The 21,069-nt window shown below is 48.6% G+C and overlaps 1 protein-coding gene across 1 annotated transcript in view; it reads right to left on the reverse strand.

Annotated features, from left to right (window-relative positions):
* The window catches only part of dnah1 (dynein, axonemal, heavy chain 1), a 1,119,271-nt gene that overhangs the window by 958,357 nt on the left and 139,845 nt on the right, over positions 1–21,069 (reverse strand). Inside the window, exon 7 of the mRNA XM_072472076.1 lies at positions 19,683–19,844. Coding sequence (XP_072328177.1) covers positions 19,683–19,844 — 162 coding nt within the window. The remainder of the gene's footprint in view (positions 1–19,682; positions 19,845–21,069) is intronic.

Consider the following 21,069-nt stretch of genomic DNA (forward strand, 5'->3'; position numbering starts at 1 on the left):
CCCAATAGTAGTCGCCCAGATTCGGTAGCGCCAATCCTCCTCTGTCTCTGCTACGTTGTAGGAACCCCCTCCTTACCCTCGGGACTTTCCCTGCCCACACGAAGCTCGTGATGCTCCTGTCTATTTTTTTTTAAAAGGTCTTAGTGATTAGTATAGGGAGACATTGAAATGCAAATAAGAACCTCGGGAGGACCAACATCTTAATTGCCTGCACTCTGCCCGCCAACGACAGTGGCTGCATGTCCCACCTCTTGATGTCCTCCTCCATTTGTTCTACCAATCGTGTCAGATTAAGTCTGTGCAAGGTTCCCCAGCTCCAAGCGATCTGAATCCCCAGGTATCAGAAGTTTCTTTCCACTTTCCTTAGGGGCAGGCCTTCTATCTCTCTACTCTGGTCCCCAGGGTGTATCACGAAAAGTTCACTCTTCCCCATGTTAAGCCTATATCCCGAGAAATCTCCGAACTCCCTCAATATCTGCATGACCTCTGTCATCCCCCCCCGATCATCAGCTTTCTATAGATATGTCAGGAATAAAAGAATGACTAGGGTAAGAGTAGGGCCAGTCAAGGACAGTAGTGGGAAGTTGTGCTTGGAGTCCGAGGAGATAGGAGAGGTGCTAAATGAATATTTTTCATCAGTATTCACACAGGAAAAAGACAATGTTGTCGAGGAGAATACTGAGATTCAGGCTACTAGACTAGAAGGGCTTGAGGTTCATAAGGAGGAGGTGTTAACAATTCTGGAAAGGGTGAAAATAGATAAGCCCCCTGGGCCGGATGGGATTTATCCTAGGATTCTCTGGGAAGCTCGGGATGAGATTGCTGAGCCTTTGGCTTTGATCTTTAAGTCATCTTTGTCAACAGGAATAGTGCCAGAAGACTGGAGGATAGCAAATGTTGTCCCCTTGTTCAAGAAGGGGAGTAGGGACAACCCCGGTAACTATAGACCAGTGAGCCTTACTTCTGTTGTGGGCAAAATCTTGGAAAGGTTTATAAGAGATAGGGTGTATAATCATCTGGAAAGGAATAATTTGATTAGACATAGTCAACACGGTCTTGTAAAGGGTAGGTCGTGCCTCACAAACCTTATTGAGTTCTTTGAGAAGGTGACCAAACAGGTGGATGAGGGTAAAGCAGTTGATGTGGTGTATATGGATTTCAGTAAAGCGTTTGTTAAGGTTCCCCACAGTAGGCTACTGCAGAAAATACGGAAGCATGGGATTCAGGGAGATTTAGCAGTTTGGATCAGAAATTGGCTAGCTGGAAGAAGACAAAGGGTGGTGGTTGATGGGAAATGTTCAGACTGGAGTCCAGTTACTAGTGGTGTACCACAAGGATCTGTTTTGGGGCCACTGCTGTTTGTCATTTTTATAAATGACCTGGAGGTGGGTGTAGAAGGATGGGTGAGTAAATTTGCAGATTACACTAAAGTCTGTGGAGTTGTGGACAGTGCGGAAGGATGTTACAAGTTACAGAGGGACATAGATAAGCTGCAGTGCTGGGCTGAGAGGTGGCAAATGGAGTTTAATGCAGAAAAGTGTGAGGTGATTCATTTTGGAAGGAATAACAGGAAGACAGAGTACTGGGCTAATGGTAAGATTCTTGGCAGTGTGGATGAGCAGAGAGATCTCGGTGTCCATGTACATAGATCCCTGTAAGTTGCCACTCAGGTTGAGAGGGTTGTTAAGAAGGCGTACGGTGTGTTAGCTTCTATTGGTAGAGGGATTGAGTTTCGGAGCCATGAGGTCATGTTGCTGCTGTACAAAGCTCTGGTGCGGCCGCATTTGGAGTATTGCTTGCAATTCTGGTCGCCGCATTAAAGGAAGGATGTGGAAGCATTGGAAAGGGTGCAGAGGAGATTTACCAGAATTTTGCCTGGTATGGAGGGAAGATCTTATGAGGAAAAGCTGGGGGACTTGAGGCTGTTTTTGTTAGAGAGAAGAAGGTTAAGAGGTGACTTAATTGAGGCATACAAGATGATCAGAGGATTGGATAGGGTGGACAGTGAGAGCCTTTTTCCTCGAATGGTGATGTCTAGCACGAGGGGACATAGCTTCAAATTGAGGAGTGATAGATATAAAACAGATGTCAGAGGTAGGTTCTTTACTCAGAGAGTAGTAAGAGTGTGGAATGCCCTGCCTGCAACAGTAGTGGACTCGCCAACACTAAGGGTATTCAAATGGTCATTGGATAGACATATGGACGATAAGGGAATAGTGTAGATGGGCTTTAGAGTGGTTTCACAGGTCGGCGCAACATCGAGGGCCGAAGGGCCTGTACTGTGCTGTTATGTTCTATGTTCTATCAGCATACAGGGCAACCTTATGCTCCACGCATCCCCCCATCCCCCTTCACTTATCTGAGCTCCTTAGCTCAATAGTCAAGGGCTCTATTGCCAGCGCAAACAAAAGAGGGGATATGGGACATGGGATACCTCTGACTCATTCCCCTCTACAACTGAAAATATCCCAACATCACCTCATTTGTGCGAACACTCGCCTTCGGTTCCTTACATAACAATTTGACCCACACCACAAACGTAGGACCAAACCCAAACCATTCTAACACCGCAAATAAATAATTCCACTCTATCTGGCACGGTAGCACGGTGGTTAGCACTGTTGCTTCACAGCGCCAGGGTCAGAGGTTCGATTCCCGGCTTGGGTCACGGTATGTGCGAAGTCTGTACGTTCTCCCCGTGTCTGCATGGGTTTCCTCGAGTGCTCCGGTTTCCTCCCACAAGTCCTGAAAGACTTGCTGTTCGGTGAATTGGACATTCTGAATTCTCCCTCTGTGTACCCAAATAGATGCTGGAGTATGGCGACTAGGGGCTTTTCACAGTAACTTCATTGCAGTGTTAATGTCAGCCTACTTGTGACACTAAAGATTATTATTATCAAACGCCTTCTCTGCATCCAGCGCCACCACCACCTCCAGCTTCTCCCCGTCTGATGGAGAGAGCACCACATTTAACAAGCGCCGCACATTCCAGGACAACTGCCTAACCTTTACAAACCCCATCTGATCCTCCCCAATCACCCACGGAAGGCACTCCTCCAACCTAAGCGCCAACAATTTGGCAAGAATCTTGTACCGTGACAATGATTGAATCGGCGTACCAAAGAACATCTAGTTCTAGACTAGTCAAAATTATTACCGTATAACAAACTGGGTTGGAACCGAATACTAACAAACTGGAACAATCATAAACACAACTAGCCACGACAAATTCTCCTACAGACTCCGCCTAGGTTACAGTGTTATATGGTATAACTTGCTTTGCACCTAGTGGTTGGAGGTCAAACATATTTACATGTACAAATGCTTATGCATAATACTGCATCTTGCACCCACATTTAACATGGATATTGGCCAATATGTCCCACACACCACTGGGTCCTTATCTCTTTTTTAACAACAACGAAAAAGATGCCTATCCCAATGTCTCTGGGAGTGCTACCTTAGCCACCGCGTCCTCAAATATCTCCACCAACAGCGGCGCCAGGCTATCCAACAACTTATTATTGAATTCCACCGGTAACCTATCGGCCCTGGTGTTTCACCTTTTGCATCTTTCCTATCGCTCTCCGAACCTTCTCAATCCCCACTCGCTCCTCTAACCCTGCTTGCTCCTCCTCTCCTACTTTAGGACACTCCAGCCCCTCCAAAAAGGTCCGACTCATCCCTTGGAGGCTCCAACCTATACTACTTCTTATAAAACTCCTCAAAATGTCCTGTTCACCTGCTCCGGTGCCACCACCAGTCCCCTTGCCCCATCCCGGAACTGAACAATCTCTCACAAGGTCACCTGTCAGCAGAGCTGTCCCACCAGCAAGCAACTAGCCTTCTCCCAATATTCGTACACCAAACCCTTCGCCCGCCTCAAATGGCATACTGCTTTCCTGCAGACAAAAGGTCAAACTGCATCTGCAGCTACATTCTATTGACCAAAAGCTCTGTGTGGGAACTTCTGCATACTTCCCATCAACCTCCAAGATTTCATCTCCCAGCCTCTGCCGCCCTTCTCTTGCCTCCCTATCCATCTGCGCCTTATACAAGATGATCTCACCCTTTACCACCGCCTCTAGCGTCTCCCAAACCACCAACGACGGAACCTCCCCATTCTTATTAAACCCCACATAATCGTCGGTCATCTTTGCCATCCTCACACAAAAACTCGGATCTGCAAGCAGCCCCACATCTAACCTCCATGCTGGCCTCTGTGCAGGCCTCTTCTCCAGGACCACATCCACCAAATGCAGAGCATGATCCAAAATAAGAATCGGCAAGTGTTCCGCTTTCCTCATCCCCGACAACAATGACCTCCCCATAATAAAGAAGTCAATCCTCGAGTATACGTTACGCATTGGCGAAAAGAAGGAATACTATCTGCCCCCTAGATGTAAGAACCACCACGGGTCTGGTGCCATCCCCCACCCCTGCCCCCCCACACCATCCCCTTCATTTTAAAAAAAAAAAAAATTATTGAAGCATTTATATTATAAGGTTTAACAGACTAAACAGCACATCAAACACACAACAGAACCCAACCAATATATCTTACTTAAACAACTCCCCAACCACAATTCCCCACCAACCTTCCCCCACCTTCCCCAACATCCCCTGCCTCCCCTTTCTGCCCCCCCCCCCCCCCCACCCCACTGCTGACAGCTTAACTTTTCCCAAAGAAATTGCTAAATGGCTACCACCTCCGGGCAAACCCTAGCATCGATTCCCTCAGGGCGAGCTTGACCTTTTCAAGCCCGAGAAACCCCGCCAAGTCACTAACCCACACCCCCGACTTTGGGAGTTCCGAGTCTCTCCATGCTGTCATAATATCCACTCATGTATATAATGAGATGCAAATACGCAGTGATTGACACCCAGGATGACCAGTAAGCACATAACCAGACAGGACACTTCCACTATAGAGCCAGAGGGCACTAGGTTTCCCGCTCTCTCGGGACCCAGCTACTGAGACAATCAGAGTCCACGAGCTAGCAAGTGCATACACCATGCGGTAGCTAGTAAGTCTGGTCAGGCTACTAAAAGGTCTCCAGTCAGTTCAGTATAGTGTCGACCCACAGCTGAATATGTATATCAGTTCTATCGTTGAATAAAACAGTGTTGGATCTTCTCCAGTGTTGGACGTCTGTTTCTAGCTTCCCTGCATCGCGTGCAGTCCACATTGAACCTACCTGCCTAACACATCATGGTACCAGAGTGATACTGATCTTGATGGACCTACCTCGAGTGAATCAGCATTGACCAGCAAGCAGCCATCCGGTGAAATGGAAAACATCCAGCCTCCTCCGCATCTCCGGCAACCTCGGCACCAATTGAAAAATCTGCAAGCAAAAGTTCCTCTTGTACATCGAGGCCTCCGACCTCGAAGCAGCATCGGATGCCAGGAAGATCGCGCTATTTCTCTCCACTGTGGGGGACCACACCATCCACATCTACAACTCCCTTACGTTCGCTGACGGCGAAGACAAAACAAAATTCAAAACAGTCCTGCTGAAGTTTGACAGCCACTGCGACATTGAGGTGAATGAGAGCTTTGAACGGTACGTTTTCCAGCAGAGGCTTCAGGGTAAGGATGAACCTTTTCAGTCCTTCGTGACCCATCTCCGCATCCTAGCGCAGTCATGTAACTATGACTTGACGGCTGATTCCGTGATCTAGGATCAGATCGTTTTCGGGGTCCACTCCGACTCCCTTCGGCAGCAGCTCCTGAAAGTCAAACAGTTGACCCTCTCTGTCGCTATCGAGACGTGCGTTGTCCATGAGCATGCTAAGAATCGTTACTCCCACATCAGGGCGGCAGAAACTGCAAAGCTGGCCTCCCACGAGGCGGAACGGGTGCAGGCCATTGCACAAATGCAGGGCCAGAGCATCGAGGAGAGTGGCCGTTTCGCGCGCTTTTCCCGGGTCCCTGCGCATGCGCGCCACGACCAAGTGGACGACGAGCCCGATAACCCGACTGCGCAGGTGCGTACCTCGACCGACCGCACTGCGCATGCGCGATGGCACACGGAACACGCTGACGTTGGCGTCATGACGTGTCCGAATTGTGGCTCCGCCCATTTAAAGCGGCAATGTCCGACAAAAGGACGCCGGTGTCTAGTGTGGCAAGCTTGGCCACTATGCAGCCCTTTGCAGATTTGCTCCACCACTCAGCAGCCAGCGATCCCAGCTGCGGCGCAGAAGTGTCCGCTCAATACAACAAGGCATGCCAGATTCCAATCCCGACAGTCCAACAGACCCTGATGCTGAGTGTCTCAAGTCCCCATACCGGGTGGGCATCATAACTACACATGCGCTGCCTTCCACCACAACGGCGAAACGCCTCTCGATCCTCAGTGTGGATCCCGACAACGAGTGGTGTGCTGTCCTCAAAGTTAACAAGGCTCGCATCCGATTTAAACTGGACACCGGCGCATCAGCGAACCTCATCTCAAAATCCGACCTCGACACCATCCGTGCCAGACCAAGCATTCTTCCACCGTCCTGCCAGCTCCTTGACTACAATGGCAATGCCATAGCTGCCAGTGGCTCCTGTCAACTAGGGGTATCCAATAAGGCGATCAAGGCAACACTGCGGTTTGAAATCGTCAGGCCTGACAGAGCATACCTGCCCGGTGCTCGAGCCTGCAAGCTCCTGAACCTGGTTCAGCAAGTCCACACCATGTCATCATCACTGGCGACGGCCTCACCTGATGGAAACTTGCAAGCCGACATAGATGATATTATCACGCAGTACCACAGCGTATTCAGTGGAATGGGCACGCTCCCATACCGCTATAAAATCCTGCTCAAGCCGAACGCCACCCCTGTAATTCATGCACCACGCCGGGTGCCGGCACCCCTCAAGGATCGTCTGAAGAAGCAATTACAGGACTTCCAAGACAAGGGCATCATATCGAAGGTCACAGAGCCAACAGACTGGGTCAGCTCCATGGACTGCGTAAAGAAGCCGTCAGGGGAGCTTCGCATTTGCATTGACCCTAAGGATCTAAACCGCAACATCATGCGGGAGCATTACCCGATACCAAAACGTGAAGAGTTGACCAGTGAGATGGCTCATGCCAAATTCTTTACTAAGTTAGCGCCTCCAAGGGTTTTTGGCAAATACAGCTGGACATGTCCAGTCGCAAGCTGTGCATGTTCAACACCCCGTTCAGTCACTACTGCTACAACCGGATGCCTTTTTGGATCATATCGGCCTCCGAAGTATTTCACCGCATCATGGAGCAGATGATGGAGGGCATCGAGGGGGTGCGAGTATACATTGATGACGTAATAATCTGGTCCACAACCCCCCAGGAACACATCGCTCGCCTCAAGAAGGTATTCCAGAGAATTCATGAACATAGCCTCCAGCTCAACAGGGCCAAGTGCTCATTTGGTCAATCGGATATTAAGTTCCTGAGTGACCACATCTCGCAGCAGGGCATGCAGCCAGATGCCGACAAGGTCTCGGCGCTCAACGCCATGAAGACCCCGGAGGACAAGAAGGTGGTCCTCTGCTTCCTCGGGATTGTCAGCTTCCTCGGGAAATTCATTCCCAATATGGCATCCCACACCACGGCCCTCCGTCATCTCGTCAAGAAGTCGACGGAATTCCAGTGGCTGTTCACGCATGAAGAGGAATGGCGTGAGCTAAATGCAAAGCTCACCACAGCCCCGGTTCGAGCGTTCTTCGACCCAACCAAGGAAACCAAGATATCGACTGGTTTGGTCGATAGGACGGCATTGGGGCGGTGCTCCTTCAGCGAGATGACTCCTCGTCCTGGGCTCCAGTGGTGTATGCCTCCAGGGCCATGACGCCCACTGAGCAATGGTACGCTCAGATTGAGTAGGAGTGTCTGGGCCTCCTGACAGGGATAGTCAAGTTTCACGACTACGTTTACGGCCTGCCAAAATTCACTGTAGAAACGGACCACAGGCCTCTAGTCCATATAATCCAGAAGGATTTAAATGACATGACACCTCGGTTACAGCGAATTCTTCTTAAGCTATGCTGCTATGACTTCGAACTTGTCTACACGCCAGGCAAAGAGCTGATCGTTGCAGATGCCCTATCCAGGTCCATCATCACACCGTGTGAACAAAGTGACTTCATCTGCCACATAGAAGCGCAAGTGCAGTTGTGTGCCACCAACCTTCCGGCCTCTGACGAACGGGTGGTCCAAATTCGTGAGGAGACGGCCAAGGATCCTCTGCTGCAGCGTGTGATGCAGCACCTTACCAATGGCTGGCAGAAGGGACAATGTCCCCAGTTCTATAACGTAAAAGACAACCTGATGGTGGTGGAGGAAATCCTTCTGAAACTCGACAGGATCGTAATTCCTCAGAGCATGCGGGCTATGGTGCTGGGCCAACTCCATGAGGGTCACCTTGGGGTCGAGAAATGCCAACGCAGAGCTTGGGAGGCGGTCTATTAGCCGGGCATCAGCTCGGACATTGCCGACACAGTCCTCAACTGCCCTACCTGTCAGAAGTTTCAACCAGCTCAACCCAAAGAAACGCTGCAACAGCACAAGATCATGACCTCTCCGTGGTCCAAAGTAGGTGTAGACCTTTTCCACACCAAGGGGCGTGACTATTTACTCCTGGTCAACTACTTCTCTAGTTACCCTGAAGTGGTGAAACTGTCCGACCTCACGTCGAAGGCGGAAATCAAAGCCTGCAAAGTAACGTTCGCCAGGCATGGGATTCCGCTCACAGTAATGAGCGACAACGGTCCTTGCTTTTACAGCCAGGAATGGTCTGATTTTGCACAGTCCTACAACTTCCGTCACGTAACCTCCAGTCCCCACTACCCGCAGTCAAACGGGAAGGCCGAGAAAGGGGTCCATATTGTAAAGCGGTTGCTGTGCAAAGTTGCAGATTCAGGCTCCGACTTCAACCTGGCGATGCTGGCATACAGGGCAACCCCACTGTCCACTGGGTTGTCTCCAACGCAGATGCTCATGAATTGCAATCTGAGGACCACAGTTCCAGCCATCCATGTTCCAGACCTTGACCCCCTCACGGTCTTACAGAAAATGCAGCAGTCACGGGCCCAACAGAAAGCCACATACGATGCTCATGTCACGGATCTACCCGAGCTGGCCCCAACTGATCATGTTCGTGTCCAGTTGCCTGAGGGCGGCTGGTCAGCCACAGTTGTTGTGATAAACAAGTGACCCCAAGATCGTTCCTTGTCCGCATGGCTGATGGCTCCCTGATACGGCGCAACAGATGGGCACTGCGAAAAGTTCCACACCTGCTACCTGACCGAAGTGCCCCGCCGCCTACGATGCTTCCTCCGGACGTACCCTGCCACGAGGCCACCGATCTACCAGCAATCCTGCTGGCCCATGCGACCACCGCGATGGCAGCGATCCCGCCTATCCACATGTAGGCGGCTCCTGATCCACCTCTGCAGCGATCGACAAGAATTCGTAACCCACCACAAAGACTGAATCAGTAGACTGAACTTTTGTACATTTTGCGACTTCATCGATTTAACCTCTAAATATTGTTTTGTTTGCCATGTATCTGCACTATCGACACCTTCCTATGTATATACGTTCATTTAGACACCTTTTGTGTATAGTCAGGCATATATATATATATATATATATATATATACGCACGCACACCTTAGTATTTATTTATCTAAAAAAAAAGGGGAGATGTCATAATATCCACTCATATATATAATGAGATGCAGACAGGCAGTGATTGGCACACAGGATGACCAGTAAGCACACAACCACAACACAGTGCAGCCAATCACCAGACAGGACACTACCACTATAAAGCCAGAGGGCACTAGGTTTCCCGCTCTCTCGGGACCCAGCCACTGAGACAGTCAGAGTCCTCGAGCTAGCAAGTGCAAACACCATGTAGTAAGTCTAGTCAGGCTAGTAACAGCTAGTAAGTCTGGTCAGGCTACTAAAAGGTCTCCAGTCAGTTCAGTATAGTGTCGACCCACAGCTGAATATGTACATCAGTTCTATCATTGAATAAAACAGTGTTGGATCTTCTCCAGTGTTAGACATCTGTTTCTAGCTTCCCTGCATCGAGTGCAGTCCACATCGAACCTACCTGCCTAACACATCACTAACAAGATCCGTCTCCGGGCTACCAGGGAGGCAAAGGCTAAGACATCGGCCTCTCTCACCACCTGGACTCCCAGGTCTTCTGACACTCCATAAATCGCCACCTCTGGACACGGAACCACCCTTACCTTTACTACCTCCAACATGACGTCAGCAAACCCCTGCCAGAATCTTCTAAGCTTCGGACATGCCCAAAACATTTGGACATGATTTACAGGCCCACCCGCACACCTCCCATGCCTGTCCTCCACCCCTTCAAAGAACTTGCTCATCCGAACCACAGACATATGTGCCCTGTTGACCACTTTAAATTGTATAAGGCTAAACCTGGCACATGACGAGGACACATTGACATGCCTCAGGGCGTCCTCCCATAACCCCAGCCTCCAGCTCCCCACCCAACTCTCCCACTTCCGTTCACCTCTCCTATCGGGGCTCCCTCCCTATCCATAAGCTCTTTATAAATTTTCAGTAGCCTCCCCTCCTTCACTCCCGCTTTCGGCACTACCTTATCCTGTAGCCCCTGGGGCAGTAGGTGATGGAAAGTCGATACCTGCCTCCATACAAAGTCTCTCACCTGCAAGTAACGGAACCCATTCCCACCGGGCAGCTCAAACTCCTCCAACTCTTCTAAACACGGAAAGCTCCCGTCTATAAACAAATCCCCAAACCGCTCGATCCCCGCCTGCTGCCACCCTCGAAACCCCCTATCCAGCCTCCCAGGAGCAAACCGGTGGTTGCAACATATCGGTGCCCACACCGACGCCCCCTCCAGCCCCATGTGCTGCCGCCACTGCCCCCACATCCTCAGGGCTGCCACCATTACCGGGCTTGTTGAGTACCTGGTCAGCGAGAACGGCAAAGGCACCGTTAACAGTGCCCCGAAACTCATATCCTTACATGAGGCTGTCTCCATCCGTTCCTATACCGACTCCTCCCCCCCTACCCATTTCCTGACCAGCGCTATATTCGCCACCCAATAGTAATTTATAAAGTTCGGGAGAGCCAACCCACCCCCTCCAGCAGCACCTTCTTTACCCACCCACACAAACCCTGAAATCACCGTATTCACTTTCCTGAAAAACGCCTCGGGAATAAATATTGGGAGTCTCTGAAAAACAAACAAGAACCTCGGGCGGACGGTCACCTTTACCATCTGAACCCTCCCTGCCAGTGTCAACAGGAGCGCATCCCACCTTCTAAAGACCTCATCTGCTCCACCAACCGCACCAGATTTAACTTATGCAGCCACCTGAATGCCCAAGTACCTACCGAAAGCCCCCCCCCCCCCTCACCAACTTGAACGGCATCTCCCCCAATCTCTTCTCCTGCCCCCTCGCCTGGATCGGAAAGACCTATTTTACCCATGTTCAATTTGTACCTGAAAACCAGCCGAATTCCTCTAAAATCCCCATAATCCCCTCAATACCACCCAACGGGTCCAAAATGTACAGCAACAGATCGTCCACGTAAAGCGAGATCCTGTGCTCCACCCCACCCCCCCATACTATCTCGACAGTCCCTTGACGCTCTCAACACCATCGCCAACGGCTCTGTAGCCAGGGCAAAAAGCAGTGGGGAGAGTGGACATCCCTGCCTCATCCCCCGGTGCAGCCTCAAGTAGTTCCGAGTTCACCCGGTCTGTCCGCACACTTGCCACCGGTGCCTGATACAGCAGCCGGACCCAATCTACGAAACCCTACCCAAACCCAAACCACCCCAAGACATCCCACAAATAGTCAGGACTTCTCCGCATCCTTGGTGAACTCTACCTCCACCTCACATCCCTCGGGAGGCATCATTATCACATTTAGCAACCTCCTAATATTAGCCGCCAGATGCCTCCCCTTCACGAACCCTGTCTGGTGCTCTCCTATCACCCCTGGCACACAGTCCTCAATTCTTGAGGCTAAGATCTTGGCCACTAGGTTGGGATCCACATTTAACAGTGAGATCAGCCTGTATGACCCACGCTGCTCCGGATCCTTATCTCATTTCAAAATTAAAGAGATCAAGGCCTGTGATTGCGTCAGGGGAGCACCCCCGCTCCTTCGCCTCGTTAAACGCCCTCACCAACAAGGCCCTAGAACCCCCGAGAACTTTTTCTAAAACTCCACTGGATATCCATCTGGGGCCGGGGCCTTGCCCGGCTGCATCGCCTCCAGCCCTTCCACCAGCCCAATGGGAGCACCCAGCCCCTCCACCAGTTCCTCTTCCACCCTCGGGAACTCCAACCTTCCCAAAAACCGCCTCATCCCCTCCACCCAGGCCGGGGGTTCCGACTCATGCAACCTACTGTAGAAATCCCTAAACACTCCATTCACCCCCACCGGGTCCAAAACCACGTTCCCTCCTCTGTCCTTTACTTTCCTGATCTCCCTCGCTGCCTCCTTTTTCCTCAATTGGTGTGCCAAGGTCCTGCTCGCCTTCTCACCATATTCATACACTGCCCCTCTCACCCTCCTCAGCTGCCCAACTGTAGTTAACAACCCGAACTCCATCTGCAACTTCTGCCGCTCCTTCAACAGCCCCGTCTCCGGGGTTTCCGAATACTTCCTGTCCACCTGCAGAATCTCCTCCACTAGCTTTTCCATCTCCACCCACTCTGCCTTCTCCCTGTGTGCCCGTATCAAATTTAACTCCCCTCTCACCACTGCCTTCAATGCTTCCCACAACGTGGTAGCCGAATCCTCCCGTGTCATTTATCGCCACATACCCCCGAAGGGCTTTCCTCACCCGCTCACACACCTCCTCATCCGACAAAACCCCCGCATCTAAGCCTCCATTGCGGGCGCTGGCCCCCACCCTTATTCACCCGCAAATCCACCCAATGTGGAGCATGATCCAACACCACAATCAGAGTACTCCACGTCGACCACCTCCGCCAACAACTTCCTATCTAGGATGAACAAATCAATTCGGGAGTACACCCTGTGCACATGTGAGATAAACAAAAATCTCGGGCACCCACCTTCATTGACCCTCCCCACCACATTTTATAAACCACTCCCGTCAGCAGACCCCCTAATTTGAAAGCATTTAATATGCTTAGAAAAATTAAAGCCAAACCTTCAGACCTCATTGAATTTTCCCATCCACTATGCATGATGTAATGCAGGTGCAAATTACTACTGCTTTTTAAAAATGGGAGCCAGGCGCCATAACCACTGAGAGGGATTAAGGAGTTGAGCACACTTATCCAGCTAGCATCAGGGAGTCCAAGGAGACAGGGCCTGCTGGGCAGCTCCTAAAAGAGAAGGCAATATGGTGCCTAGCCTTGGGGGGAGGTGCGTAAAAAAATGAATTGAGTGGCGGTCTCGGACTCTTAAGGTTTGACAGCAATGAGACTCAGAATTATGCAGCCCGAGTAAGAAGGGTGTCTATTAGCCTTGCCTATCCCTGCTGCAGAATGTTAATGTGCCCTCCAAAGCTCCAGAGACTCATGTTCATCAAACTAATTGGCCATCAAGAGTTAACACTTAACAATGTCAGCTACCCACAGTCTCAAAGTCAGGAATAGGGGTGAAATCTCAGGGTTCAGGATAAACGCTTGTGTACACAGGATCAAGAGGGACTGTCTGCGTATTTTTGCTGGAACCCAGCAACTACCATAGAGGATCTATTAGCCCCCAAAAGTGAACATCACCAACCAGTTAACCCTGCCCATGAGGGATGGGTGACCACAGAAACCTTGGGTCAGAACCCCCAGTGATGAAGACAACAAAGGAGGGGACAACCAGACAGAAAGCCAAAGATGACTCTGACTGGAGGAGGACATTGACTGGGGCCAGTCATGCAATGGAGATGGAAGGGGACCTGAGATGTGAATGGCCAATAGCCACTGGATAAGGTGTAGGGCTGGCTGCTTCCAGGACCAGGAGGCCAATGGGTGAGGGGAGATACTGGTTAAGCAGCTGTGACACCAACCTGACTGTCTCTCTTTCTCATCACTCACAACGTACCAAGAGATATTGGTATGGAGTTAGTGAAGCTGGCAATTCTGCATATTACAGCCCTGGAGGAGCACAACCTCCAGCAGCAATGAGCGGTGGCACCTGTTAAGTAATGGGTTAAGAGACATTGCAATTAGTTGTCTCATTTATGTTAAGTATCCATTAATTGACACTGATATGTAAAGGGGCTTCAGGTGGCCTCTGTCAGGTGGTGTGTTGTTAAGAGTTTTGTGTAGAGGCTGTGGAAGTGAAATAAATGGTGTTTGGTGAAAAGGAAAACAAGAACTTTAGACTCTTCATTTCACAGCAACTTTACGTCAGCAATCTTATTTGGAAAGCATCACCCCAATTGCAATTAGTCGTGGCCGAGTTTCACAAAAAGACGCAATGGTTTCAAAGATAGAAAAAGAGCAACTGCAAAGTTTAATTGGGCAACTGAACTGGTTAGGTAGACAGACTAGACCGGACGTGAGTTTTGATGTGTTAGAGTTGAGTACAGAAATGAATGATCCCAAAGTGGAAGACATAATAAGAGCAAATAAAGCATTGGCCAAACTAAAAATGCAGGAATGTGTTTTGAAGTTCCCGGTTTTAGGTGACCTTAAGCACTTGAAACTCATAGTTTATAGTGATGCATCCTACGCAAGTTTATGTGATGGGGTTTCAAGCGCAGGAGGTTTTATAATTTTCCTTTTGGGGAACAATGGTAAATGTTGCCCACTTGTGTGGGAAACAAAGAAAATAAGGAGAGTGGTAAAAAGCACTTTGGCTGCTGAAACGTTAAGCCTTGTAGAGGCGGTGGATATGTCTTTTATTTAAGTGTGATATTGACAGAAATTTTGGATTAGGGGATTTGGGTAATATACCTATTGACTGTCACATTGACAATAAATCCCTGTGGGAAAATGTGCACTCTACAAAAAGTGTCAATGAAAAGAGGTTACGGACAGACATCGCAAGTTTGAAGCAGATGTTGGACAGAGGGGAAATAACAAAAATTAAATGGGTCGACAGGAGCTATCAACTGTCAGACTGTTTTACAAAAAGAGGGGCGGGTTCACAGAAACTTTTGGATATTGTTAATGAAGGGCGCTTGTTTCTGTGACAGTTTTTTTTTTCTCGTCCAAACAAAAAATAAAAGGAGGGGGGACATCATGTGTGTGTTTTTGAGTTTTGTGAAATTTTGTTTTCACCTAATTATTTTTTTTCTCCAAGGAAGGGGAGACTGTTAAGTAATGGGTGAAGAGACATTGCAATTAGTTGTCTCATTTATGTTAAGTATCCATTAATTGACACTGATATGTAAAGGGGCTTCAGGTGGCCTCTGTCAGGTGGTGTGTTGTTAAGAGTTTTGTGCAGAGGCGGTGGAAGTGAAATAAATGGTGTTTGGTGAAAAGGAACAAGAACTTTAGACTCTTCATTTCACAGCAACTAAAACGTGTAACAACCCACAGAACTTCCACTGTCAAGAGACCAAGAGGCCACAGGGCAGGATGAAGGGCCAGAGCCCGCACCTGCCAAATAGTGGACTCGAAGGCGAAGGAAGAGACCTAGGGAGCTGTCTGACTTGTGTCACAAGAGACTCTACCTCATAAGGGAGGCAGTGTGCCACATTCTTCCAACTTGGCACCACATGGAGGCTAAGGACACCTGCTCCCTGTGACAGTGAAGGTCAAGCAACCATTGACTTCTATGCAACGGGTTTGTTCCAGGATCATAACTGCATCCGTGAGGTCATGGATTCACTATATGCAAGGGCATCGGACTTCATTCATATCATTCTGGACCAGGCCTGGCATGACGAGAGGGCATCAGGATTTGGCACTGGCCTGCCACAGGTGTAGGGAGCGTTGAACGGTACCCGTATCGCTCACCTCATCCTCTGGCATCAGGGAGTCCCATTCATCATTTTAGGGCAGCACGGTAGCATAGTGGATAGCACAATTGCTTCACAGCTCCAGGGTCCCAGGTTCGATTCCTGGCTTGGGTCACTGTCTGTGCGGAGTCTGCACGTCCTCCCCGTGTGTGCGTGGGTTTCCTCCGGGTGCTCCGGTTTCCTCCCACAGTCCAAAGATGTGCAGGTTAGGTGGATTGGCCATGTTAAATTGTCCTTAGTGTCCACAATTGCCCTTAGTGTTGGGTGTGGTTACTGGGTTAAGGGGTTATGGGGATAGGGTGGAGGTGTGGGCCTCGGTAGGGTGCTCTTTCCAAGAGCCGGTGCAGACTCGATGGGCCGAATGGCCTCCTTCTGCACTGTAAATTCTATGAAAATTCATCAACAGGAAGGGGTTCCACTCCCTTAATGTCCAATTGATATATGGCCACCAGACAATGTTCATGCGTGTGTTTGCAAGTTTTCCAGGAAGCGTACATGACAGATTCATCCTTGGGCAATCACAAATCCCTGGAATTTGCGAGGGTCTCCCCAGGCTGCAGGGATGGCTTGTTAGGAGAAAAGTTATCCGCTGAGGTCTTAGCTGATTGGATTGGATTGGATTGGATTTGTTTATTGTCACGTGTACTGAGGTACAGTGAAAAGTATTTTTCTGCGAGCAGCTCAACAGATCATTAAGTACATGGCAAGAAAGGGAATAAAAGAAAATATATAATAGGGCTACACAAGGTATACAATGTAACTACATAAGCACCGGCATCGGATGAAGCATACAGAGTGTAGTGTTAATGAGGTCAGTCCATAAGAGGGTCATTATGATGACACTAGTGCAGATGCCTGAGACAGAAGCAGAGGATCACAGTGCCACCCGGTTTGTGGTAGAGCGGTGCGACATCCTCAGAGAATCTCCTGCATTGTGGTGGCCTGCTGTGCCTTACATAACCTGGCTGAGCAGTGGGGCAACCTTACTGATGAAGACCTGGAGGAGCTGCACGTCTCTTCCGATGCGGAGGAAGTCCAGGAGGGAGTCGAGGAGGAGCCAGAGGATGGAGGCCAGGTGGGGTCAAGGGTTTGCATGGGCAGGAGACCCGCATTGCTTCTCACTTCATGCTCTAAAATCAGCATGTTGCCCAACAGCTCAACAAGCCACCCCCAAAAACCATTGTGACGTGGAGGGTCACATGAAACCTTAGTCATCAGGGTACTCAGCTGGGGGGTCCTTGTGCCTGCTCAATGCAGCAAGGTGATGACAACTCGCAGTGAGGAAAGCTTGAAGATGCTCCTCAGCTATTGCTTATGTCTGTCTCCTGTCAGTCTGCTGCCAGCATGCTGACCCTCCAGCTCATGTGCAAGTGAGGTTTAGCACAAAATCCCTTTGTCCTTTAGCACTAGAAGGGGATTAGGGGCAAGGGTCTAGGGCTCACAAATCAATTCCCAAATCCTTTCAGGATTTATGTATCTTTGGCTTTGAGTGGGCAACACCGTTGGCTTGGCATTGAGGACCTATGAGAAGAGCTGTATCCAGATGAGGAAAAGCAGTTTCTTACTGGGATGAGGGTTGGCAATAGTGAGGCCTTCAGGTTGTGAAGAACAAGATTTTTAATAAAGTGTCATGTGCATTTGTAACATTTGATAAAGACCCCCATCTCTATGTGCCTAACTTCACCTGTGCTCACTCTGTGTCCCTCCAATTCGTTAGCCTTGTGAACGCTTCCACTACTTTACGGTGTATTCCCAGGACGCACATCAGAAGTGGAGGCAGCCTGCTGCCTTCCACGCCCTGTTGCCTGAGATGCTTTTGGTGGCCGTCCTCTGGATGGCCAGGACTGGTGTTGCCGCGTCACCCAGTTATGCCCGCCTCCACCTGATATGCATCAGAAGCTGTATGGTGCTCATCAGATAGTAACCCAGAAGCCTGTCTGCTCGTTCACCCACTGAGGTGTGTGTCTCTGCAATGGTGGATGGTACGGGTGATGGGTGTGACATTTCATCTGTGTCCTCTTCTGAGATTCCAATGAGGTGCTGTCGAGGGTGGCGGTGGAATACTGCTTGTAGATGGGCCTAGCTCTTTGGTTGATGTTCCTGCAACGCAAGGGATATGGTTTTAGTACATGGTCTGGTCAAGGGTTTGCACTACAAAGAACTCACTTGAGGCTGGTAATCGGGATGAAGGTGCAGTGGCCCCTCACTTTTCTCACAGACCCACCTCGCTCACAGCGCAGGCTCGCGCCACTCCTGCTCCTCCCCTGCGAGCTCCATGACTCTCTCCTCAAATGGAGTCAGGATCCTCAGCTCGGGCATTCCACCATACGTTTTCTCTCGCTTAGCTGTTGTGGGCGAGCTTCTCCTACAGGAACATAAATGGCGATCATGTGAGCTGGATGCCTAGCAGGTCAGAGTTTGATGACAACTGGCATATGTGTTGGCACTGCGTCTAAGCAGGGAGGCATTTATATGAGGCGTGTCAAGGGGGATTTGGGATGATGCTGGGAGGTCGGGTACTGGGGGCTTGCGAGATGGCAGCATGTGGGTTTCAAGTGACATTCCAGGGGATGATGGAAGGGTAGAGTGCCAAGGGGATTCCGGGAACATTTACCCTTGCTGATTGTAGTAGGTCACTCAGCTTTTTCCTACATTTCACACCGTCCTCTTGATCAGGCTGCAGGCACTGACTAATGTTGCCACCATCTCTCAGGCAGGATTTGTGACCTTGCTGGAGCACCTCCTCCCAGCCCAACAGTATATTGTGGCCCGCCTCTTGTCCACCCAATGGCTGAGAGCCCCCTCCATAAATCCAGAAGCTGGTTCCTTGCTGGCATCCTCCTGGTTTGGATAGGATTAAGTGCTGTGGAGCTGTTTAAATGCAACACTGAACTGAACTGCTCAGATAGCCCTGGAATGGTCGAATCAGACGCTTTGCACCTCAGGTGCAGCATTTTTCACGTGGGGAAAACATTTTTTCAAAGTGTTTGAAGATTGTGATCCAGATCGCACGTGGGGCTGGCAGGAATCGTAACTATTTTTTCACCAAAAATAGCATTTTGTAATTTTTTTGGAAAATTCTGCCCATATGATGAAACAGGCTGGAAGGACTGAATGGTTCACTCATTCTGTATTTCTATGTTCCTAAAATGTCACAAGATACTTCAATGTAGCTTGGAGTATTTTATGCTGAAACACGTGCTGTTTCTAATCCAATTTCACACACCAGTTTTGCATTACTGAAATTTGAGAAATATGAACTTACAAAGTAGATTGTTAGCTGCTTGAAAATTGTTATTGAAAGGATCATTATTCCGGTCAGTTGATAATTCTTTCTTACTGCCAACAGAACTCGAATGAAAACCAATGAAACCACGATTTTCTAACTTCTGATTTCAGTGAAATTGAGCATCACATGTTTAAGGAACTGTCGGTTGTCATATTTCCATTGGAGGTGTGCATGCAAAAGGGTGAGATCACGCGGTACAGAGGGTATTTATGGGGATGTTGGCAGGAATGGGTTAAATGTTAGGTCTGATCTAAATCTCTGAAAATAAATACGTAGTTACCCACTACAGGATAGATCTTTCTTTATTATTTGAATGGTTTATATATGTTATTTAGAGATAATGTTCAGTTTATCAAATAAAGCAATTTCAAGTGTAGCTAAGTTATCCATTTCTGTCCATAGCAATTGAGTATATTAAGACAGCTAAACAAGCATAACTAGAAAATACATACCAGTTTCAGTAATACCACCATTCACAACTGTTTGGTTTTTTTCATCTCGAATTAAATCATAACTATTTGCTTTCTGCACCAGATAGAGTTTCTTTTCCTTGTCGTAGTCCAGAACTCCAACAAAATACCATCCGTAGCCAAGTAAGTCACTTTTGGGATCATCTGAAGATTAAAAATAATGATTAAAATGTAGTACTTGACAAACCACAGACATTGATTAGCTAAAATAGGTTTGAATAGCTTGTTCTTGTCTGAATTTGTACTTCATTCTACACCTTCAACTTTGCTCTCTAACTACCTAACAAGGCTAATGAAAAGTCATTGCTACACTTTAGCACTACGGATTACTGAGTGAATGTTTGATGTGGTGTTTCAGGTGCTGGGACAGCCCAATTTCATAAAAGGCTCCTTCATAAGCATAGTGAATGTGTTAATTCACCATTTCCATATTTCTGACTTCCACCCTGGAAGCCAATGGAGGAATTCAATCCAACATGGTCGGCAGCGGAATTCAGGTTTGGGAATGAGTGCTTCTGCATAGCCAACCATATTTGATGCTGAAACACTTGAGGTTATTCATTTTAGTGGCAAGAATAGAAAAATCAGAAAATCTTCAAAAGGGCATGAAACCTTTTAATGCTAATGTTCAGAGAGACTTGGGTGTACTCCTGCAAGGAATACAGAATGTTAGCATGCAGGTACAGCAAGCAACTAAAAGGCATACTGACATTTATTGCAAAGGTATTGGGTACAAGAACAAGAGTCTTGTTGCAATTGTCCAGGGTTTCAGTGAGACCACACCAAGAGTATTGTGTGCAGTTTTGGTCTCCATATCTAAGGAAGAATATACTTGCCTTGGAGATAGTATGGCATACATTAAATAAATTGGTCCCTGGATCAGAGGGTTGTCTTATGATTAGAGACTGAATAAGAAACATAAAAGATTCTGAAGGGCTTTCACATGGTAGACACTGCATGTTTTGTTTCCCTGAGCTGAGAAGTCTATAATGTAGGAGACAAGGGATTGATCATTTAGGTGTGAGACGAGGGGAAGTTATTCACTAAGAAGCTTGTGAATCTTTGATATTTTCGACCCTGAAGGTTGTGGATGCTCCAACATTAAATATAATTAAATCTGAGATAGATTTTTGATCTCTCAGGAAATCAAGGGAAATGGGGGTTAGGCAGGAAAGTGGAGAGGAAGTGGAAAATCAGTCATGATTGTGTTAAATTACGAAGCAGGCTCGAGGTCTCATATGGTCTACTCGAGTTCCTATTTCTTAATTCTTAAGTCCTTGAAGGGGCTGAATGGCAGATTCACCAGAATGCTATTTGGGTTAAAAGAGTTGAATTAGGAGGACAGGTTGCAAAGACTAGGGACTGCATT

Source organism: Scyliorhinus torazame, chromosome 13, assembly GCF_047496885.1.
Source record: "Scyliorhinus torazame isolate Kashiwa2021f chromosome 13, sScyTor2.1, whole genome shotgun sequence".
NCBI lineage: Eukaryota > Metazoa > Chordata > Chondrichthyes > Carcharhiniformes > Scyliorhinidae > Scyliorhinus > Scyliorhinus torazame.